At 39.5% G+C, this 24921-nt stretch overlaps 1 protein-coding gene across 1 annotated transcript; it reads left to right on the top strand.

Annotated features, from left to right (window-relative positions):
- The first annotated feature begins 19895 nt into the window (after positions 1–19895).
- LOC134210186 (dolichyl-diphosphooligosaccharide--protein glycosyltransferase 48 kDa subunit) lies at positions 19896–22988 on the top strand. The gene is made up of 2 exons (XM_062686215.1): positions 19896–20157; positions 21665–22988. The coding sequence occupies exons 1-2, from the start codon at positions 20007–20009 to the stop codon at positions 22855–22857; spliced, it is 1344 nt and encodes a 447-aa protein (XP_062542199.1). The 5' UTR covers positions 19896–20006; the 3' UTR covers positions 22858–22988.
- The last annotated feature ends 1933 nt before the right edge of the window (positions 22989–24921 follow it).

The following is a 24921-nucleotide window of genomic DNA, read 5'->3' as shown; positions in this document are numbered from 1 at the left end:
GTCTGCCAATTCATCTGGCTATTTCTCCAGATGTTCTCACGAATTTTTAAAACTCAAAAACTTCCTCAAAACTCCTTCGGAATTAACTACAAAAAATCTCCTTGAAATTCCATTGGAAGTTATTCAAGAAATTCTCCCGGAAGATCCCGCAGCAATTCTCAAAATTTTTGCGAGTACTTCCCTTAAATGTCTACAAAAATCATCCAAAATGTCCTTCAGGATTTTCCGAGATTTTTTTCAGGAACTCGAAGCAATATCTTAAAACAATAACCCCGAAAATTCTTCTAGAAACTCTCCCACTTTTTCGTCAACAAATCCCTCCATGTATTCTCCCGAAAATACCGCCAAGAATTTCCCCGCAAATTACTTCAAGAATTATCCGGGAATTCGTTCCGAAATCCACACAGAGGTTTCTTATTCTGCAAAAAATTCCTCCAAGAACTGCTTCGGGAAGTTCCTTTTTCAGAAAGAATTTTCGTAGGAGTATCCGAAAGGATTTCCTGAAAAATTTCCTAAAGTAATTCTTGAAGAAATTCGCGATGGATTTCCTGGTTTGAGTCTTAGGATTTTTTGGAAAAATGTTTGATGGATTTCTTGGAAAAATTCCTAGAAGAATATCTGAAACAAATCTAGGAGAAATTTAAAAAAAGAAGTTTTTTTAATGAACTTCCTAAGAAATTTTTGGAGGAAAATATTTATGAAAGTCCAAAAAAAATTAAATAAAGTTTTGAAATAATTTCAGACTGAAATACGAAAGAAATTCTAGCTGGAATTTCAGGGGGCGTTCTTGGATCCCACATTTTGAGAAAAAGTATCTTTATAGCCGAGAATGTGTTGAATAGTAAGTGATCTGGCGTCCATTTTGGCAAAACAACGTCTCACGTCGCACATTTTGGCCAGAGATTAGCTCCACGCTAGTTGCTGTTTGTGAGTAGATCGCCATTGAATGATTTAGATTTAATGACTTTATCAACAGACACCACCCCAATTCGTCAAGCTGATTTGATCGGTATATAAAAGTCGGCGCTCAAGGCATCCCATCAAAAATCGTGTTTGGAGGTTACAGTCTTTTCGTTACACGTTGGTGTTCAAAAAAGGCATAAACGATTCTACAGACAAGAAAACTATCCTTTTTTTACATCTTTGAAATCAGTTTTCTTATTATCTTCATACTTATCTTAGTGTTATGTTCATATAATTACGAATCATAATAAAGGTTCCTTCAAATCATCGCGATGCGGCTGTTCCAATAGATGACCATTTTTAGCTTTGGTAAGAAAGCGTCAATGGGGCTAATAGAGTCGCAACAACAGTGACAGTTGAGGGCAAGCTTTTCATGTCCATGAAATCTATAGGTGGAATCCATAAAACACGTCACGTAAAAAAACAGTGATCCACCACGAATCGTCACTTTTTATAGTAACGTGCATAATTATGTATGATGTGTGACATATCTTTAAAACATTACTCCTGCAAATGTCACGTAATTTGTGGATGTTCCGAAGCATTAACATACGTTGTGTACTATATAAATATGCTAAGAATACAGAGTCTTCTATCGAAGTTTTGGCTTGCGAGCAGTTTTATAAACATTCCACCACTCCTAAATAAATAGAAAAAGCAAAAAAAAAATTTTTTTTTGTTCGGTATTTTTTTGCTTCGATCAGGTTTCAGGTATCAGAACGTCGGCTCAGAAGGCACGTTCCCCTCAATTTGGGAGATTTGTGCCATCGCCTTCACTGGCCTTTCTCATCACTTACCTGACAGAAAAGGAAGTGAAAAGGGGAAAGGAAGAGGAAGTGAAGTTGGAAAGGAGAATGGAACCATTTATAGGAAAGCCAATTATGTAGACTCACACGCATTCAGCTAGGGACTAAAGAGAGGTGTCACAAAAACACAGAGGACGTAATAATGGACGAACGTCAAAGACGAAACACAGAGTGCACTGTGAAAAACGCATAATGCGAATCCATATAGGTGGCAATTTGTTGAAAACTAAGTAAAACACATATTCATAACCCCACTCTTATTTAACCTCACGTTGAGATTGAACAAGAGTAGCCGAAGCCAAATTTCAAGGACGAGACACAGAGTACACTGTGAAGAAACGCATAATGCGAATCCATATAGGTAACATACACGAAGCACATTGTAAAAAACGCATAATGCGAATCCATATAGGTGACAATTTGTTGAAAACTAATTACAACAAATATTCATAACCCTACTCTTATTTAACCTCACGATGAAGTAATAAGAGTATCTCGGAGAAGTAAAAAGTCAACTACGCCATAGCGCAGCGAGGGCTAAAATACTGTGAAGGGGGCCCTGGTGCTTCACAAGCTCCGTTTGCGGTTAGGTTCTTATTAGACCCCCCCCCTAACCATTCATTCGTAGGCACGGTAAGCATAAAGCCGCATCACACCGAAAATGGACTTTTACCACTGGAACAGGCAATCCGTAATGTTATTCTTAGCCAGATAACCAGCTGCCGACACCACACGGCTATCTAGGCTGTTCGTGGAGAGAAGTTGACATTGACTTTACGTCAACTCTCAATGTGGCCGAACAGCCGAGAAAACGTAATTTGTGGATGTTCCGAAGCATTAACATACGTTGTGTACTGTGAGTCTTCTATCGAAGTTTTGGCTTTCGAGCAGTTTTATAAACATTTCTAAATAAATAGAAAAAGCAAAAAAAAAATTTTTGTTCGGTATTTTTATGCTTCGATAGTACGTACACTAAAATTACGCAGGTGTACGTACTATCAAGGTATGCCTGTATTTTAGAAATGATGAAAAATATTAAGACTGGTTCAAGAATCTGGTAACAACAAAAAATCCACGGTACTGAATATAGTATTAATATGTTATAATTAAGTTTCACAATTAAATAAATGACAAACATTTCAAGGGGAATTCTTGATCCAGAAATGTTCCGAGTTTTTTTTTAACTTTCATATATTATGGATCCTGGATTGGAGTTTTTGGGAATCTTTTAAATTTCAATCACTTATTTCTGAATATTGTTAGATCGTAAAGTGCACATGTTTAAGGGATTTCATTTAATTTCAAGTACCCGTTCAATCTTTCCACCATTTAGGGGAGCGACGCCCCCTCTGGCTCTAACCAGTTTTTTTACAAGGATTATGATATATACGTGGTTTATGAGCAATATTGCAAATAAAACAAACTTTTGTGTTACCAAAACAATAAGGCTATCAACAGAAATGCCAAACGGTACATTATGACCGATGCCCTGAAGAATTCTGATTCTAGAACTTCACAATAATGGTTTCCAATAATTTTAAAAGAACTGCGGTATCTGCTTCTCTTTCCAATGTGCATGGGGCCCTGGGCTCAAACTTATTCGGTGCCGTTGGTATTTTCTAAGTATTAATGACTTCCTTTGAAAAGGAATGGATCAAAACCATATAGCCCTGAATGTGGCTATTTTTAAACCCGAGGTTTAATTTTGATTACGTATCCCCTATCCCCTTGTTCCATGAAGCGTGAGACAATATCCTCCCATAAGCCCTTTCGTATTTAGTGTAACTCTGGGTCTTCTTCTTCTTCTTCTTATTGGCATTACATCACCACACTGGGACAGAGCCGCTTCGCAGCTTAGTGTGCATTAAGCACTTCCACAGTTATTAACTGCGAGGTTTCTAAGCCAAGTTAAAGGGTGTACGGAATCAAATTGCATCACTTTGAACTACTCGCCAAAAACTAGTCTATCAACTGATTGTCATGAAATTTTCAGGGACTGAAATACAATATAGAAGCTTTGACTATGTATCACTGTTTCACTGTAATTCTTAAATACATCCAAATGCTGAAACTTTTTTCTTAAATGAACTCATAAGATTTTGTACATGTCCCTGACTAACATTTTTCATCCTGCAATCTATCCCAACAAAAAAATAACTAATTTTATTGTCGCAGTCGATTATTTAACTTAATTAAAGTCACAAAGAAACCATATTTTTTGACGCTTCTAACTATTAGAAAAATCGAAAACAAAAAATCAAAAAAGTGCTGCAGTGTGATCCGGCCTGAACAATGAGATTGATGCTCTCTCAAAATCTGACAAATATCAGTGCAAAATTAAATTTCAGCGCTTTTCTTATTTTTTTGATTTTGGTTGTTTACTATAGAAGCGACAAAACAGAAAGTTTTTCGTAAAGTTTACCTGTATTAGTCGGATAAACGAAAATGTTAACGTTGGAGTTAGAAACCAATACGAAATGTTGACGCGAAAGGCCAAATTAACATTTTATGTTCCGTAATAATCAATTTTGGATTTTGGAGGCTTCCGAAGCTCGTGTTTTCATTCCAGACCAGTATCTTTCAATCTGCCGCAATTCTGGTGATATCGGGGTCAAAGGCAAAAAATTGGATTACTAACATCTTTTTAAAAGTTGTGGAATATGGAGGTGAATGCGCAAGATTTATTTTCACACGTCCTGTTCCTTCGGCTGTATTTTCGAAACTACTGGAAGTTTCTTAATGAAATTCACGCAGTGTGAATAACACATGCTGAAGCCGTCTTTCACAAAATTTCGTTGTAATCAGCCCAGTAGGTGAAATGTTATCGACTTTTGAAAGTGATGCAATTTGATTCCGTACACCCTTTACCATTTTTGCATTCGTATATCATGAGGCTAACACTATGATACTTTTATGCCCAGGGAAGCCGAGAGAATTTCCAATCCGAAAATTGTCTAGATCGAACCCAGCATGGTCTTGCTTTGTAGCCGCGCGTCCTACCGCACGGCTTAGGAGGGCCCCAATGATGGTTCATATTAATGACTATTCTATTTTTGCTGATGAGCAATTTGATTTTCGCCATGGGCATTCAACCACTCATCAGTTATTAAGATTAACGAATTTAATTCGGCTCAACATATCTGAAGGATATTTGACTGGAGTTGCTCTTCTTGATATTTGACTTCTTGATATTTGGCGTTTGGCATTAAGGTTTTACAATCAAACCTGTATCAAATTTCTAACGAAATTTCTCCGAAAATTCCTTCAGATTTTCCACTACGAATTTCTTCAGAAAATCCTTTACGAACCCTTCTCGGAAGTTCCTTATGGAATAAATACGAAAAAATTGATTCAGGAATTTCTACAAAAATTTTGTTAGGGATTCGTTCGAAGACTCTTTAAGGAATTCCTTCGGAAGTTTCTTTAGCAATTCCTCAGGAAATTTCTTAATGAACTCCTCAAGGAGTCCAGATCTTCCAACTATTCCTTTAAAACATTCTCCAGGAACTCTTCCAGAACTTCCTGCAGGATTTTTTTCAAAAATGCCTTCATGGGTTCTGGCCGAAATTCTTTCATTAATACCTTGGAAAATGTTTAGTGTTTGTTGTTTATTTTTTGTTTTATTCTTTCAAAAATTCAATTAGTAACTCCTAAACTATTTCATTCTCTAATTAATTTTCAAATGATTTGCTGGACGAAATTTCGAAAGAGGAATCTTGGAGACTTTTCAAAGAAACTTTTAAAGAAATCTCTGGAGAAATATCAGAAGAAATTCTTGGCGGATTTTTTTAGATTATTTAAAGAAAAAAATCTAGAGAAGTTCTCAAATAAATTTTTGGAGGAGTTTTTGAAGGCATTTTTAAAAGAGAGCCTGAATGTATTTTCGAAAATAATTAATATAATAAATAAAATAATAAAATATTTTTTGAAGGTATTTCTAAAAGACTTTCCAAAAGAATTCCTCAAGGAATTTCCAGAGGAATCTATAAACGAATTCCAGAAGGAATTTCCGGAGGAATTTTTAAAGGAATTTATGAAGAAATTCTTAACAGAATTTTAGAAGAAATACCTACTGGTATTTCTAAAGTAATTCTTATTTTTTTTTCTATTTTTCCTTTGGAGATTCGTCCACGAATTCCCCCGGAAATTGCCTCAAGAATTTCTTCCAAAACTCCTCCGGAAACGAATTTCAGAAAGTCTTCGGAAATTATTGCGAGTATTCCTTGGAATTTCCCCCAGGAACTAGTTCGGAATTTCCTCCACACATTCTTTCAGAAATTTAGTTAAGGAAAACCTTGGGAAAATCGTTAAGGTATTCTTCCGAGAACTCCTTCAGAAATTCCTCTAAGCTTTTGATATTCCTTGCAAAGCTCTAAGACGAAATTTCCTTAAGAATTCCTGAACAAGTTCCAGAAAGAATATCCGAAGAAACTCCTGAAGGATTTTTCAAAGTAATTCCTGAAGGAGCTTCCGATAGCCTTAGACATTCCGCCAAGACTTTGTTCAGAAACTGGATATACCTTCTGAAAATCCTTCACAAATTTCTTTTGAAATATCTACGGAAAAAGTTTTAGGAGTTCCTTCGGATTTTTTTTCAGAATTCCTCCAAAAACTCACTAAAATCTCCTTCAGAAATTCATTTACGGATTACTTCGGAAACTTTTATTAAACTTTGGAAATTTTCTTAGGAATTGCTTCAAAAATTAATTCACGAATTCCTGCGGAAGATACTTTTAGGAATTCTTTCGGATTTTCCTCTAGGGCAGCGGTTCTCAACCTGGGGTACATGTACCCCTGGGGGTACCTTCGCTAGCTCCAGGGGGTACCTTCGCTAGCTCCAGGGGGTACCTCGAACAAAAATGCATAATGGCGGATGTATTACAATTCCAATGAAAACTTATTTAAAAAAAATAAAATTTCTTATTCCAAAACTTTGTATTATACATAATATGCATGGCGGTCAGTAGTTCAAAGACTTTTGAATCCTATCTACCCCAAGCAGAGCAGTGTATGAAAAGCTGTGGGACAAAACGTCGAATGAACAAATTTTAAAAATCTTCAATGCAATCTACCTGATCGAGACAAAATATTGAATAATATGCTTCCGAACTAAAATAAAAAATCTAAAGGTTCTGAAGCATCCAGTTGAGAGACATGAAGCCTTTTTTTAAAGCTTGGCTTCGTTGCAAGAAGCTTGGAAGCCTCATTTCAAAAGGCTCCTTCTGAAACAACTCGTAACCCTCCTTTCAAGAAGCTCGAAAGGCTCCTGCCAATGAGCTCAGAAACCTCCAGCTCGGAAGCCTCGTTTCAAGAATACTTCGGAATACATCTTTCCAGGGGCTCGGAAGCCTCCTTTCAAGAGGCTCGGAAGCCTCCTTTCAAGAGGCTCGGAAGCCTCCTTTCAAGAGGCTCGGAAGCCTCCTTTCAAGAGGCTCGGAAGCCTCCTTTCAAGAGGCTCGGAAGCCTCCTTTCAAGAGGCTCGGAAGCCTCCTTTCAAGAGGCTCGAAGCCACCTCGGAAGCCTCCTTTCAAGAGGCTCGGAAGCCTCCTTTCAAGATGCTCGGAAGGCTCCTTTCAAGAGGCTCGGAAGCCTTGGCCTCTTGGCCTTGGAAGCCTCCTTTCAAGAGGCTCGGAAGCCTCCTTTCAAGAGGCTCGGAAGCCTCCTTTCAAGAGGCTCGGAAGCCTCCTTTCAAGAGGCTCGGAAGCCTCCTTTCAAGTGGCTCGGAAGCCTCATTTCAAGAGGCTCGGAAGCCTCCTTTCAAGAGGCTCGAAAGGCTCCTGCCAATGAGCTCAGAAACCGCCAGCTCAAGCCCTCGTTTCAAGAATACTTGGAATACATCTTTCCAGGGGCTCAGAGCCTTCTTTCAAGAGGCTCAGAACCCTCCTTTCAATAGGGCTAAGAGGCTTCTTTCAAGAGGCTCAGAAGCCTCCTTTCAAGAGGCTAAGAAGCCTTCTTTCAAGAGGCTCAGAAGCCTCCTTTCAAGAGGCTCAGAAGCCTCCTTTCAAGAGGCTCAGAAGCCTCCTTTCAAGAGGCTCAGAAGCCTCCTTTCAAGAGGCCTCAGCCTCCTTTCAAGAGGCTCAAAGCCTCCTTTCAAGAGGCTCAGAGCCTCCTTTCAAGAGGCTCAGAAGCCTCCTTTCAAGAGGCTCCAGCCTCCTTCAAGAGGCTCAGAAGCCTCCTTTCAAGAGGCCTCAAGCCTCCTTTCAAGTGGCTCGAAGCCTCATTTCAAGAGGCTCAGAAGCCTCCTTTCAAGAGGCTCAGAAGTCTCCTTCAAGAGGCCTCAGGCCTCCTTCAAGAGGCTCAGCCTCATTTCAAGAGGCTCAGAAGCCTCCTTTCAAGAGGCCTCAGGCCTCCTTTCAAGAGGCTCGGAAGCCTCCTTTCAAGTGGCTCAGGCCTCATTTCAAGAGGCCTCAAGCCTCCTTTCAAGAGGCTCAGAAGCCTCCTTTCGAGGAGGCTTGGAAGCCTCCTTTCAAGAGGCTCAGGCCTCCTTTCAAGAGGCTCAGAAGCCTCCTTTCCAGAGGCTCAGAAGCCTCCTTTCAAGCGGCCCAGAAGCCTCCTTTCAAGAGGCTCGGAAGCCTCCTTTCAAGAGGCTCGGAAGCCTCCTTTCAAGAGGCTCGGAAGCCTCCTTTCAAGAGGCTCGGAAGCCTCCTTTCAAGTGGCTCGGAAGCCTCATTTCAAGAGGCTCGGAAGCCTCCTTTCAAGAAGCTCGGAAGGCTCCTGCCAATGAGCTCAGAAACCTCCAGCTCGGAAGCCTCGTTTCAAGAATACTTGGGAATACATCTTTCCAGGGGCTCGGAAGCCTCCTTTCAAGAGGCTCGGAAGCCTCCTTTCAAGAGGCTCGGAAGCCTCCTTTCAAGAGGCTCGGAAGCCTCCTTTCAAGAGGCTCGGAAGCCTCCTTTCAAGCGGCTCGGAAGCCTCCTTTCCAGAGGCTCGGAGGCCTCCTTTCCAGAGGCTCGGAAGCCTCCTTTCAAGAGGCTCGGAAGCCTCCTTTCAAGTGGCTCGGAAGCCTCATATCAAGAGGCTCGGAAGCCTCCTTTCAAGAGGCTCGGAAGTCTCCTTCAAGAGGCTCGGAAGCCTCCTTTCAAGAGGCTCGGAAGCCTCCTTTCAAGAAGAGGCTGGGAACCCTCCATTCCAAGAGACTCGGGAGCCTTTTTTCGAGAGACTCGGAAGCCTTCTTTCAAGAGACTCGGAAGCCTTATTTCAAGATGCTTGGAAGCCTCCTTTCAAGACGAACCTACTCCCTATCAAGAGACTTGTAAATCGTAATCCTAGTTTAAGGAGGCTTGGAAGCTTCCATCCTAGAGGCTCGGAAGCCTCCATAAGTCTTGTGGGAGTTTTAAACCAATTTGAATCAGAAAGTTTCACGGAATAACGAAAACTTCAGACAATTTTTAGTTTTGTGGTTTGCAGGGTTGGGAAAAATCAAATTTTTGAAAAATCGAGAATGATCAAACTTACCCGCGATTTTACTTTTAAATTATCAAGTGATTAAAACTCGCCAGCGATTAAGAATCGTTCGAAAATCGTATCTTGATTTGAAGCATTTACCGTTACATTTTGAACTCTTTTTCCTCACTAGCATGAAGCTATAACGCCAAATAGAAGATATAACGGGACTGTTTTTCGGGACTGGACTGTTTTTCCCGAAATTCCGATAGGATTTTTTTCAAAACTACCTTAAGAAATTTGTAAAGAATTTCTCCAGGTAATTCTTCGAACATCTCTCCAGTAAGTTCTTTGGCAGGTTCAGGAAGTTACCTGCAGACACTGACAAAACTAGCTCTGTACACATTGTTGATTCGTCTAGTCGCCTTGTACGACCATGAAGCATGGACGATAAAAGATGCAGATTATCGGATTCTCTCGAGTGTTTGAGCGGAAATACTGCACTCAATACTTGGCGGCATGGTGGGAAATGGTTAATGACGCAGACGAATGAATGAATCACGAGTTGTACCAAGTGTACAAAAGTGACCACCACGCCGCCGCTGCCGATGATATGACCGACGCACAGGTCTAAGTCCCGAACTGGCTAGCTTTCTATCGGCGTACCAGGCCACCCGGAATGACTATCCGTGAGGCGAAGGATAAATCCTGGGTCACCTTCCTAGTAGCCGACACATTGGCTGACCATCTCCGGCATGATCATGGCAGTGGTGGGTAGGAACACATCCACTGCTTGTGATCTTTGCGTAACAAAATGCTGCTAATGCTGATGTGTTTCATGTTGTATACAAAGCTATTGCAGTGTTCTGTTAGTTCTATTAGTTGCAATTAATAAACTTTAGTATTATGGACATTATATTTTTTTTTATAATTCCCGTCATCGAATCAGTGAAACAAAAGGAAGAATGTAGCGACTAAGCAAGAGCACATCTAATATTAGGATATTTCTTAAACTAGTCTATCGAACAGCACCAGGAACATAATATATATATATATATATATATATATATATATATATATATATATATATATATATATATATATATATATATATATATATATATATATATATATATATATATATATATATATATATATATATATATATATATATATATATATATATATATATATTATATGTCCGTACGTCTTAAGAGATTTAAATTTAAATTAAATGTGTTATACAGAGTTGCTGTTCATTCAGGTCCTGGAATTGACAATTCTGGTATCACCAAATACAAATCAAGTTCGGCCAAATTACTACCGTCGTCGGGGGTGAGAATGGGTCACTGTTTCAACTACTTAGAATGCTTGTAGAATGGATTAAATGTATCTGAGGGCAAGAAGACTAAAATATAAGAGACCTTTTTGAGCGATTTTGCTCTACGACCTCCAGGCTCCCGGTGAGAGCGATGACCCATTCTCACCCCCCAGACTCATTGTCACCCCCGATGGCGGTATGTAATTTTATTATGGAAGGATAAAATACGTTGACGAAATACATTTTCGAACAATTTATAGATCATAAATTGTGATGTTCCTCAAATTTTAATTCATAATATACATAGTTGTCTGTCCACGATGGCCCCTTCTCCACAAGGCTTGCAAATCCGCCTATGACGGACAGTTTTTTTTTCGTTTCGAAGGCTCATTAATGATTGAAAATTGCCCCAACTTTGACCAGCCACACAGTTCTTTCAACCGAGCAGAACAACCCGAAAATGAGGAGGAGTAACAACTCTGACGTCTGCGAAGGCAACGGGGCCAAAACTTACCTTGCTGTTTATTTGCTTCTTTAGCTCCTTGCTTGGGTGTGTGCGAGAACCTGCTGGTGTGCTTTGGTTTCTTGCGCTACTGCAATCTCTGTCTGGCTAATCGGCACCCAATGATTCTATTTCGCCCAGTAATCAAAAATTTTCAATCCGCTTCCTTCTTCCGGTCGTTCTTATTCTGGCACCCGACTCAGCAAAGCAAAATCTGATCCATTTTTCAAAGCACATGCTACGCCACCAGAGATTCTTTTTCTTTTACACTTTGCACAATTCTTTGAGAGAGCTGTCCTCTGACAAATTCACTTCGACGGCAATATTTTGACACACTTTGGGTAACCCGTTCAGACCGTCTCGATACTTCTTACACCAATTCCGAGTTCTTGGACCATTCGACACTCGAACCCTCGCAAACTTGCCCACCCAAATCACTTCAGTACCCCGCAGCTTTGGCAGGTGCAGCACCCGAATGCAGGAAGAAAAAAAGAACAACAAAACACGATCGATCGATAAAAATCCTCCGTTTCCTACTCTCCTGCTTTTTTTTGCGATGGATTTTGTTTCTTCTTAGTCCTCCCGGATCAATTCGCTGCGGGTCTGGGGCCTGTTTTTTAGCCTGCTTCAGTGCCGTCGCACTTCCCCACACACGACCAACTTTCTCGTACGGGGCATGGACGGGATTTTTCCTCCTTGCACTCGCTTCTACTTCTTGAACCTGCTTCGGCTGCTGGCTGACTGCTAAAATCCGGAAATCATTACGCAAATTCCACTCCCCGAGACCGTCGCTCGGGTTTTTATTTTCTTACAACGAGGGTTGGAAACTTCGCGGCCACAATTTGCACAAACTGCCCATACAGGAAATAATCACGCACTGATGGTAAGTTTTTGTTTCACTCACAATAATAATCCTCGACTTTGCGATCCGTCGAAGAAATTGATGCCATTTTTGAGAGTATTCAAATCCGCACCAAAACCAAAAATCTCGCACCAACGAAGTGAAAAAGACAGAACTTCTGCATGTGTGTGCGGCAGAATCGGATGCTGGCCGTGGGTGCGAGGGAATGCAAAAACAGGAGAGCGAGAGGAAAGCGAGCTGTCATATTGACAGTACAGTGGCGGCTATAGAAAGGGGATTCTTTTAAAATTAAAAGTGGTATAAAATGTCCAATGTATAAAGGTCCAATGCACCGAGTTCATCATTGACGTTTGAGCGGTGCGCTGTTGACTAAGAATGAATACTTTTTCATTCATCCAGTTCATGCAAGTGTTCATTTTTAGTAAACAGCGCCCGTCTCAAACGTCATTGTGTTCATTCGATGCATTGGACCATAAATACATGATTATACTAAAGACACACCTGTGGTATTGTGTATCCGGAATAAATTTATACCGCTTTTTATACCGAAGTTGGATTTTTCTGCAGATACAGGCAACTTTCCCAACTTCGGAAGTAGTGCGCTGGATTCCCCTAAAGATGCGCTAAACAACGCATCCATTAGTTTGACAGATAAAACTTCGGAAGAAAGTTCGGTTCGGAAGTCCGAATTCTAAGTTGGTGCTACGCCGACAATATTTGTACCATGGTACGCCCCAATTATCGAACCCCCAACTAAAAAGCGCTCCAGAAAAAAACCCAATTAGCGAACGTTCACTGTATTAGATAAAGATTGTCGCTGTCGTCGCTGTCCAGAACATCTTTTGCTGGCGAGGATAGGGGAGCTAAATGTCAAAGAAGGAAAATCCATACGATTTGACAGCTTGGTACCCAACATGTTCCGGACAGCAGAACAAAGGGAACCGACGCGACAATCTTTATCTAGTAACTAAAATATCTTTTGTAAGCTCCAACGAGGATAATACGCCAATCTCGTATTATCCTCGATTTTCATAAGCACCAACCAGTATTATGTTTGATTTTAATACTGGTATTAACTTTAAGGGCCTGTTCAAATATTGTAGAAACGCAACGCAAAGCGAATATTTTTTTTTTTTTTGACGGGAACGGCCAATTAAATGAAAATAATTATGTTGTTGCCAAAAAAGGCGCCGTAATTGCAACGTGGTTTGATCTGTGGATAAAATGACACATTCATCCACCAAAACTCAAGACACTATATACAAAGGCGTGAAATCTGATCCCTGAGCAAATATTTTGACAGGCAACCCTGAATGCGCAACACTGCTCATATTGAATAAATAAATAGTTTTTCACATACGATGATTTTTTGGTTTAACCAACAACTTTTTAATCTTTCAGATTATAAAGTGAAAACCTACCGAATAGATAATTCAATGTACACCATAAGGATCCTATATCAAGAGATGTGCGAATACTTTTTCAGATGATTTAGCAACGCTGTTACATTCGAAACGCTGCCAGCACTTGCCGTAGCGCAAAATCACAGACAAACAGACATAACACATTGAATATTTACTCATCAAATTCATCGTCATTCAAACACTAACGACATCTGTTGATTTCGGGTTAGGGACAAAAGGTCGAAAGACAAAAGGTCGAATGGACAAAAGGTCGAAAGACAAAACGTCGAAAGACAAAAGGTCGAAGGGACAAAAGGTCGAAAAGGACAAAAGGTCGAAAGGGACAAAAGGTCGAAAGGACAAAACGTCGAACGAGACAAAAGGTCGAAAGGACAAAACGTCGAACGGGACAAAAGGTCGAAAGAAAAAAATATCAATAAGAAATGCGAGAGGGACAAAAGGTCAAAACAGACAAGAAACTGAAACGGAGAGAATCAATCTCGCTCCAGAGTTGGCCTACACAGTTGGCAAAAAATCTGCTCTTTTATTTTTCACAATTTTTAACAGTTAAATTAATTCATACAGTAAGTACAACTAATAGATGGATGTTTGAGTCACTGAGTCACTAAATGTCACTTCGATTTGTCAAAATGGTGCACGCCGCACATAAAATATACCGGCGTGTATTAGGGGAGATGCGGTCAATATGCGCCCCCTAAGGTAATCACTTAATTTAATCACAGAGAACAGACGTTCTTCTTCATTCGCGTGCTTGTGTAAAGTTTTTACTGGTCATTTTGAAGTATGTCGTTATGCCCCCGTTGCGCGGTGCTAGTGTGCTGATAAATATGGTTAAAATTTGCCGTGTTTTACTTTTTAGCGCTAGTGTTCATTTCGAATCGCTTCTAGGCTCGCTCCTAGGTGGCAGCACTACATTGTTTATGTAGTGTATGCCAACGCCATCACTTAGTGAGATTGAGTTTTTATGTCGGGCAGCCTGCGTTGGCGGCGCTGAGGTGCGATTTAAATCTTTACACACGTTTTTACCGAAAATTTGTTCGAGCATCCATGTCTGTTCTCTGTGATTTAATGGTCATTTCCTCCGAAAACATGTATTTTTGAAGTGTTTATCAATAATCTAACATATCAGCCATTACATGGCGTAAAAATTTCCATGTAAAGCCAGCAATACAGTCGGGATTCGCTGGTTGGGACCTTAATACTTGGGTCACTTTTTAGTGGGGCCTCCGCTGGTTGGGCAATGGCCCAACTAAAAAGCAACCGTACGTCAAAATTCAATGTAAACACGGAAAAACGGGTTGGGCGTCACTGGACATCGTTTGTGATGTTCAAATCGAAATACACGTGTTCAAATGGCTGTCAGTTGACCCAACTAAAAAACCGAATTCGTTAGTTGGGCCGAGGTCGTGGCCCAACCAGCGAATCGCGACTGTATTGCAACAAAACGATTTTATTCCAAAATTGAGAATTTCAATCGAAAATGAACGATGCTGGGCAATATGCGCCACCCAAAAATGATGTTCAAAATATTCTAGTATTTTTCACCAAAATTTTCAAACTATTCTGCAAAAGATTAGTGTCAACTCTATCCTTCCATTTAGTCAATGTCTCAGACTGATGGTAATGAGGTGGAAATATTTTTTGTATCTAAAGAAAAGCATTGAGAACAGAAACGCCGAAATTGCGTTGGAATGAGCCAAAATAATGTTTTTTTTTATTACAAGTTTTCGACTGAATTTTTTCGTTTGACGGCATACAAATTTTGTTTGGCTTCAGCTATCTACGATTTTGAGACAAAATTTGGGGTATGTCGGGGGGGTATGGGGTATGTACCAAGAAAAGAAGAGGGCGCATTTTACCCAACCGGCGCATTTTATACATATCTCCCCTACACGCAGGTATATTTTTAATGCACGCGTCTGCGTGGCTGAGGCGTGCGCTATTTTGACAAACCTAGATATACATCTATTATTTGTACTCATTGAATAAATTTTATTAAAAATAGTGTTAAAAAGTTAAGTGAAAGGGAGTGAAAAAAATAATGAAAAATAAAAAAGCAATGTTTTGCAAACTGTATAGGACAACTCTGTCTCGCGCAATACAGGTTTTAATTCAACAATCTTTTTCATCTCTAACAGAACTATCTAGATATTCATAATATTGTTTCATAGTCATTACTCCTTCTTTGAAAATTGCTCATTCTTCAACTTTGATTAATGAGATGGGTGTGTAATTTCTGCTTTAGAATACACAAAATTTGTTATCAACTTGTTCTTGATCGACCTTTTGTCCCTTTCAATCTTTTTGTCCTTTTCGACCTTTTGTCCCTTTCGACCTTTTGTCCCTTTCGACCTTTTGTCCTTTCGACCTTTTGTCCTTTCGACCTTCTGTCCCTTTCGACGTTTTGTCATTTCGACCTTTTGTCTTTTCGACCTTTTGTCTTTCGACCTTTTGTCCTTTCGACCTTTTGTCTTTCGACCTTTTGTCATAGATTCGTTGATTTCAGATAGTTGGGCAAATCACGAACCAGATGGCGCTAGTGAGCAAACGTCAAACTTGAGCAAAACCGATGCGCGCGCCACGAGTGATTGATTGGCCAACTAATGATTATTTGAATTGACCAGTAAATCAGTGAACGATGGAAATTTGACGAGTGTTATGTCTGTTTGTCTGTGGCAAAATGTTGGAGCTCGAACATAACTTTGCGCATAATGGCATATTCAGATTTCGTTATCTAACGTCCAATAGAGCATTATCACTAAAATAAAAGTGCAATATACAAATGAACAAAGTACCATGCATAAACTAGACTACACTGACAAAAATCCAATCATATCCATTATGTGTGGCACACATAAATTTTGACTATAGCATTTCCCACATAATGGCTATGTGAATTCGCATAGCATATATGTGGAAACACACATAACCGTTATTAACTTATAACCTTTATGTGAATTCTCTTATAGCGGGAGGTTATTAACGCACACATAAAATTTATTTGTAAATTTCTTTAGATTTTTGCCAATAAAAATGTGTGGATTTTTATTAGTGTACTTCAACTTGCCAATGTAAAACAAATTGTTTATTCGACAAAACTTTTCGTAAAATCTTTTTCATTACAATCGCAATACCTTTCAATCCGCAACAATAACAATGTTCATTTGGCTCAGATTCTGACTGCTCCGGAGCATGGTTAGATTTGACAGTTCAATAGTTAAACTTTGTTCGTGAGAAAATTGGCACCAAATCCATTTCGTTCCGAATAACTATCAATCTGTCCAAACTCAAATGGGTCGGCTCCGGGGTAAAATTTTAACCACGATGGGAGAATAACCATCGAAGTGTCAAATTTTAACTAAAAGTTAAACGAATCGGTGGAATGGTTCACAGCCTTAAACGAAAATTTGGAAATGCTGCATTTTACGCCTTCTTCAACACAACAATTTTGATTCTCCTCACGTGCAACCGTTGACACCAATGTACATTATTCCTGCATCGGCGCTTAACCACAGAGAACAGACATGGAGGCTCGAACAAAATTTCTTGCAAAACATGTGTTAACAAACACACCGAACCGCAACGCCATCGACGTCGACATTGCAACTCACAATATCATTTTGACAACACAATGGCGCTGGTATGCTCTTGCATGCATAACGACACTAGCGCAAAGTGGCATTTTTTGATGACGCTAGCGCTAATCATGCAGACTGCAGAGGGTAACGGCGACATTCCAAAGTTATTTCAAAATGAACAGTAAAAAGTTATCACAACATGGCGAGTGCAGCTTCAACGTCTGTTCTCTGTGGCTTAACGTTTGGTTTATTGAGTAACAACCCAGGTAACAACACAGAGACCTCTGGAAAAATATATTATTCAATTTTACTATACAGGGGATAAAATCCTGGATTAAATTATTCAATTATTATCAAATAACTTTTTTAACTATTAATCGCCCAGTTAATGATTGAAAAAACTTACACATAATGTTATCTGTCGGCAAGCAACCACGTAGCTGAATTTACTTTTTCCTTTTTCCCCTTTGATCTTGTGACAACTTCGATTTTGACATTTCACATTTTTCCGAATCCCGGCAAATACATATATTATTTTACCGATTCGGATCGCAAAATAGATTACCGAATTTCGGTGCTCATTCTTCTAAATCGTTTTTCGGCAATGCGAATATAGAAAAACAATGTAAAATGTCAAACTTGGACGATATATCAGTAAAATAGTAATTTACCGACCAAGTTCGTCAATTTATATTACCGAAATCAAATCCAGCGTTTAAGTGTGTAATGTACACCGATTTGGTTGTCAAACTGAAGCCAAAACTTTCTATTGTGCCGGAGCTAAACATTGAAGATTGTGGTTATGTTCGTTTTGGATCTGATATTGAAAAGTATTGCTATTATTTGGGGAAAAAATAAAAATAAACTAAGTTTGAGTTTTGCATTCTTTGAAACAAATATATTCACATTATATTTCGAGTGGATAATTAGGGGAAACCGCCAAATGTTGAACGGCTAAAATTCTTGCTTATTGTTGAACGCCCATAAGAAATGCACGTGTGTTCAACAATAGACGAAGAAATTAGCCGTTCAACATTTGGCAAATTACCCTACACTCAGAATAAAATGCATATTACATCTATGTTCCCCGCACTTATATTTGGACCAGTGTACTTTGCATTTCCAAAGTAAGTGCGGCGCTAATGCATGCATACCTATTCGATCATAATAAGTTTTATGTGCGAATGTATTGCTTTTTCTATTAGCTCTGCACTTAAAATTCATAACAAAAATTTTTCGCATATATTCATTAGGCTTGCTTATATTTTCCATAATACGTGATTTATCAGTAATGTCCATCAAGAAATAATTATTTGTTGTTTAATATCAATCATAATTATATTGTTTATTATCATAAGATACACGTTGAGTTTTGTTACAATTATACAAGCCACTTGGTGTGGATTTTGGTTTTAGATGAAACTGTATTTTCAATATCATTTTGTTTTTCCTTGATGAACTCGGGCATGACTTGGGCATAGTCAAACATCCCTCGGTAGATTTATGTATAAACATCCGGTATGCATGTTAAGGATCCATCCACCGATTTTAAAATGATGGGCTTCGTTGGCTTTTGGTGAGAAAGATATACGTTTTCCGGGAATTAGCAACATGAGTGCGTGAGTGAAGCCGGCCGTTTTATGCGTGGATTTGACCAAATTCTGAAACCGAAGATTTTTTGAATTTTTAGATTCATCCCTGTGTGAGACTTTACACGTTTTATGCACTTACCTTGTTATAACTATTTATGATGTTAGATCTAGTTGATAATAATGAAAAATTCCGCACGTTTAAAAACAGCTTAGGAAAGGCAGTTTTCACTCGACACATTTTCTTTGTTTTGCTGTTGACAGTTGTTGGAGTCTGTTAATCATCTTCGTAGTGAATTCTATGTGTGGGAATCATAGTTTTGTTTTATTAGCCACCGCACTTAAAATAATTTCAATTGTGTAATGAAATGCAATAGCTTGGCACATATTTCACAAAAGGCGCACTTGAAACTGAAAACTAGCACTGATCATAAGTTCTATGCGAGTTTCGCACATAGAATTTATCAATCAATTAATTTGAGTGTAGTAGGAATGCAATTAAAAAGCACTAGTGCGAGCTCATTACGAGATTTCACGAGATTCAGCAGCTGATTGGAGCAGGAATGTATGTTAACCATCGTAAAGTCATGTAGAGTCTCGCGCATTCGTGCACTTTCATGCAGCATGGAAAAAGAAATTCGAAGAGCGGGAAATGTTTGACAGCCGGAGAACTGCAAAATAATTCTGCCTATAGGATTAATTTCAAAATATTCTGCTATACTCGCGACTCTATCCGCAGCACCCAGATGTACACTAGTGCTGCCCAGCGGTTTAAGTATAAGTTAAGATTGCTTCGATAACAATGGATTTGACCTTGGTACTTTTTCTTTGCTATCTCTTTCCCTTTGCTGAAAATTTTACCCATTTGAAGAGAATATGTGGATCTAATCATTAAATCAAATCAAATTTCTAACCCGAAAAATCAAACTATTTTCGGCTAAAACGTGTTACAACGTTTTAATAAGCATTTTAAAATTGACGTCCTATATGCCTTGCTGGGTGAAATACAAAAGGATAACTCAGCCTCCATTTTGTTTTCGCGCTGCCGTCAGGGCCAATTAGAGCAAGATTACCGGTGGTGAGTTTGAGCCGTTTGGCAGCGCAGTATCATTACTTGACACTTTACCGGTCGCTACTAAACGCGTTGCTATAACAGTAGCGCGACTGACAGGTGACCAAATTTGGTAGCGCGATAAGAGCGCTGCTATTTGATGAACTTTCAAATGTCAAACGTCACCGGTACGGAATACAGCAACCAAATTGAGAGCCGAAAATAGTGACCGATACGGAAACGAGTGACGAAACTAAAATGAAAGCGCTGAGCGGGTGATTAAAATGCTCGCGACCGATAATGATGCTCTTAATGAGTAAACGATTTTTACCGGGTAAATGTCTTATACCAGTTTTTAAAGTTCGGCCCTGTTGTGTTCAACAACGTGTCATATTTTGAAACGCTTTGTAACTTTGTGGAACTCTGATGCGCCCGCCGGTTGTCAACTGCGTGAAGTGAACATCGATTTTACATCTCGATAGCTGCGTTCTGGAGAAATTAATTTTGTTCCGTTAGTTTAGTGAAAAATGTCCCGTCCAATGTGCTGGCTTGCGGCTAGCATAGCCTTGTTTGCATTGCTAGTCAGCCCGACTCACGCCGAACCCGGCGAAACCCTGGTACTGCTGGACAATTTGGCTATTCGCGAGACCCACTCCATTTTCTTCAAGAGCCTGCAAGGTAAGTAATCAATGCCGAAAGTGACGTGTCCCAGGGCTGGAACCCAGTCAAAAATTTTTCCATTGAGTATTTTAATTTGTAATAAATTGTAATTTATTAAATAACAATCAGATTACAGCACTCAAAAAAAAAAAAAAAAAAAGACGATTACCTACGAGACTTGATCAGGTTAAGGAAGTTAAATAAACTTAAAAATCAGTTTAATAATTACATGGGCAGACCAGGTTTGGTTAATATAGAAATCGAACTGTTTTAGTTTTAGACCAGAAGATTTAGATGCATGTTCTTTTCCCTTATGCAGATTTTTCAAGACTCAAGCCGGAACAAATATATTGTATTCTTTTGGCCTAGTTTGAATAACATTGGGACGTATAATAATAAATTCATGAATAACCATCCTTGAAGTTTAGTTTAAAACTAATAAAAAGTAAAAAGTTTAAAACTAATAGGTTATCGTTGAAATAAATATACAAATACAAAAAATAAATTAATTTAATCATCAAACGCGCGACAAAAAAATGCAATGAAAGATTATGCGGAAAGAGACAAGGGACATCTAGATATAACGCTTATGGCCTGGGCAATATTAGCATTTATATACGACTGTTCTTATTATTTGCGTTGGATTGTATTCATTTCCATTGATTTATATATCCGTTTTTATTGGAATATGTCTTTTCATCAATGATGAATTTTAGTAAAAAACCCAGATTAATCCACCTAGCGTTGGTGGTGCCTTTCTCGCATTTAGTTAAGACACCAACCTTATATGGGGTTTATATGGTCCGAAGTACCATTTTCTTCATAACTTTTAAACGCAATGACCGATCGTTATAAAATTCAATAGTGATCAACAAGGCTTTGTCCCCTGTCGAATGAAACTTGTTGCGAGAAAATCGGTTAAGGATAACTAAACGAAAAGTTGTCTAATGTTGTTTATAGCTTTTGTGCACACACATACACACATACATACACACGGACAGACAGACATGTGCTCAGCTCGTCGAGCTGAGTCGATTGGTATATAATACTATGGGTCTCAGAGGCTTCTATAAAAAGATCGTTTTCGGAGTGAAATGATAGCCTTTCGGTACAACTTAGTTGTACGAGAAAGGCAAAAAGACATGGACACAATAACCGTTCTGGAAAGTTGTCCAACAAAAAAAATGGAACGTCGAAAGCAACTTGTGACGATTGCTAGCAATCGGATAATGGTCCTGAAAAATGAATAAGTTAATCATGACTAACAGATTTCTGCTGTTTATAGTTATACATCTGCTACAGAAAAATATTCATTATTCATCATTGTTTCTTAATAGCAACGATTTTGTCTTAAAAATTCCTTAATTAACCTGTTATCGTTCCCAATAAAAATTATAATTACATCTCCCTAATAAATGATTGTTTGTATACCTAGAAGTTTTATGGATCTAAGTTTTTGAATTGATATTTTTGCAAATGAAAATAAATCTGAACAATATTGCAAGTAACCGTCCATTATTTTCAGAACGCGGCTATAAACTCACGTACAAACTCGCCGACGATGCCAGCCTTGTGCTCTCAAAATACGGAGAATTTTTGTACAAGCACCTGATTCTGTTCGCCCCATCCGTCGAGGAATTCGGAGGATCTCTCAGCGTGGAAGCCATCACTGACTTTGTGGACAACGGGGGAAACGTTCTGGTGGCGGGCAGCTCGAACTCGGGTGATGCCCTGCGGGAACTGGCCTCTGAGTGTGGTTTCGAGGTGGACGAGGAAAATGCTGCCGTAATCGATCATCTGAACTACGATATTTCGGACAGCGGCGATCACACGCTGGTGGTGGCTTCTCCGGAAAATTTAATTGATTCGGACATAGTCGTTGGGAAGAAATCCGTCGGGCCCCTTTTGTATCGAGGAACCGGTTTGTTGGCTGACAAGGAGAACCCACTAGTGTTACAACTGTTGACAGCCGATAGCAGCGCTTACAGCTATGTTCCGGATACTCCTATCAAGGAATACCCTCATGCCGTTGGTAAGGGAACGCTTCTGATTGCAGCTCTCCAGGCTCGCAACAATGCTCGGGTAGTGTTCTCTGGATCACTCTACTTCTTCTCCGATGAAGCTTTCCTGTCGTCGGTGCAACGCGCACAGGATGGAAAATTGCACAACAAATCGGGCAATCTGGATGTGGCTACGTCCATCAGCAAGTGGGTATTTGGAGAAAATGGCGTTATCCGTGCCCGATCGGTAAAACATTTCAAAGAGGGGGATAGTGTGCCCCCAGCAGCCTACACAATCACCGAACCGGTCGTATATACGATCGAAATTGAAACCCTAGCTGGCGATGGCAAGTGGCAACCGTTCCAGGCCAACGATGTCCAACTGGAGTTCGTCCGAATCGATCCGTTTGTGCGAACCACCTTGAAACACATCGGGGGAGGTCGTTATCAGGCCAAGTTCAAAATCCCGGACGTGTACGGCGTGTATCAGTTCAAGGTCGATTATGATCGTATCGGGTACACCCATTTGTACTCCACGACCCAGGTCTCGGTTCGTCCATTGACGCACACCCAGTACGAGCGTTTCATCCCGAGCGCCTATCCCTACTATGTGAGTGCTTTCTCTATGATGGTCGGAATGTTCCTGTTCTCAATCATTTTCCTGCACTACAAGGACGATGGTGCTAGTGGTAAGGTATCCGATAAGAAATCTCAGTAGATAGAGGAAGCGTAGTAAGTTTAACGAATGAATTCTTTACATTCTCTTCAAATGTACTCGCTGCATCGCAGTTGATCCAGTCGCAGCATTATTCAAGCATGCTGGTAGAAACAATAAAACTCACATCCATAGTTTGCATTTGAATAATTTGGTAGAATGAAAAGAAATGAAATTAACCGGTCTATCATAAGTCGCAAAATCTATCTGATGGTACATTTGTTCAGTAATCAGTTTGTATGTGTGCGTTTTTTTTACAAGGCTATTGAAAAATCTGCGCGACAGACACCTGAGCATCCACACTATCACACTATGCTCGAAGGGGAACAGGGCTGGGTTCCTACCCGACCTGCTAAAAATGAGCCTCCCGGATAAATCCTTATCCTCCTTGCTTCGATCCCCCCGGGACCACGGGATGCTGCGACCTTTGGGGGGGGGGGGTCTGTCTGTGTCTGTGCTCATGCACTTCTTCTAAAATTCAGACAGGCTTGCTGAGATCCCCTACTACGTTATCTCGATCCCTCGGCGGTCGTGCCACAAACTTCCTCACTCGAATCCTCCTGACTTCCCCTGGCGTCGAGGGTGGCCCACCAGTTCCGGTGAAGGAAACTTCCGCACTGATGGTGGTCTGACTACCGGCGGCTATCGAAGGACGCTTTTGCGAATTGCGCCGACTTCGTCTTCGGGTTGCAGAGGTGGTCCGCAGAGCCGTAGCGTGGACTACCAGCGCCCTTGGCGAATCGTTTGTTGGGCGCCCCTCTTCTACTAAAAGAAATCAAATGCGTAAATTTTACATTTGGAAAACAATTTGAATCTCATGCCAAAAAAAAGTTTAATGATTTAAACATGCTTCAAATAGCATTCAATATTCAGGGATGTATTGGAACCTGATACCTGAAATGCACATAGAAAGATTGAACAAAATACCCTTATAATTATTTGAAATTTTGTGATAGTTTTTGACGCAAATAATGTAATTAAACTTGTAGAGCCGGGTTAGAATCTCATAAAAATTCTTAAACATTTTTACGGTCATCTCTAAAGTAGATTGCAAAGAAGATGCGATCGAGATTTTTTTTTTAAATTTTATTAAACATTTAGATATTTAAAACAAATATCATGAGGAAGTGCCGAGGGGAGGAAATCGCTATTAGACCTCGTCATATCAAGTGGGTTAGTTGGTGGAAGAAATCAACTTCGGATCTATTCAGATAAAAGAAAATACTATTCTGGATTGGGCATGTTGGTGGTCTGGAGGCTCTTATACACATAGTTTAGTCAATAGACTCTGAAGGGTCGGTCGGTCTGAAGGATTTGGTCGATGGTCGGAAAGATCTCGGAAGCAGGAGGGTGAAGATAAAAAATCCAAATCTCGATTTGATTAATATTAGAAAAAGAAGAAAAATGTCCTACCAACAATTCTAACAAACCAATTTAGGAGTTATCGAAATTCCTCGATATAACTGATATAACTGAATATTTTCGGACTACATGGGTTTTTATTTCTAAATTAAACGAGCAAATTTGGTCAATCGCTTGGTTGTGGATGTATTCCTTTGAAGGAACCCACATGAAAATACTGAATCATTTTTTCACTATTCATTCCTCACTGCTGAAACATTACGATTCCGATACGACCCTCGGCGGCCGTGATAGTGACCAAACATTTAACCAATCGCACTGTGGGTATAGAGATGTCGCAAATTAATCGATTACTTCGATTAATCGATTCATCGTTGTGATAATCGATTAATTTTGAATCGATTATTACCCAACGATTAATCGATTCAATAATCGAGATGAATCGTGAGTAATCGATTAGTTACTAATCGATTAATCAGAATTTTACGACATCATAAGGATGTCGAAAATTAATTGATTATTTCGATTAATCGATTCATCGTTGTGATAATCGATTAATTTTGAATCGATTACTATACAATGATTAATTTTATTTATTTATTTATTGTTGTATCCATCTGACATCATGGTCTTAATGTATTATACTTAATTAAATTATACTAAACAATTAATTGAATATACGTGATGTACGCAAACGTTGTCGAA

Source organism: Armigeres subalbatus, chromosome 1 (assembly GCF_024139115.2).
Source record: "Armigeres subalbatus isolate Guangzhou_Male chromosome 1, GZ_Asu_2, whole genome shotgun sequence".
NCBI classification, from domain to species: Eukaryota; Metazoa; Arthropoda; class Insecta; order Diptera; family Culicidae; genus Armigeres; species Armigeres subalbatus.
Note: the sequence above shows the minus strand (reverse complement) of the source record. Positions and strands in the feature narration are given on the sequence as shown.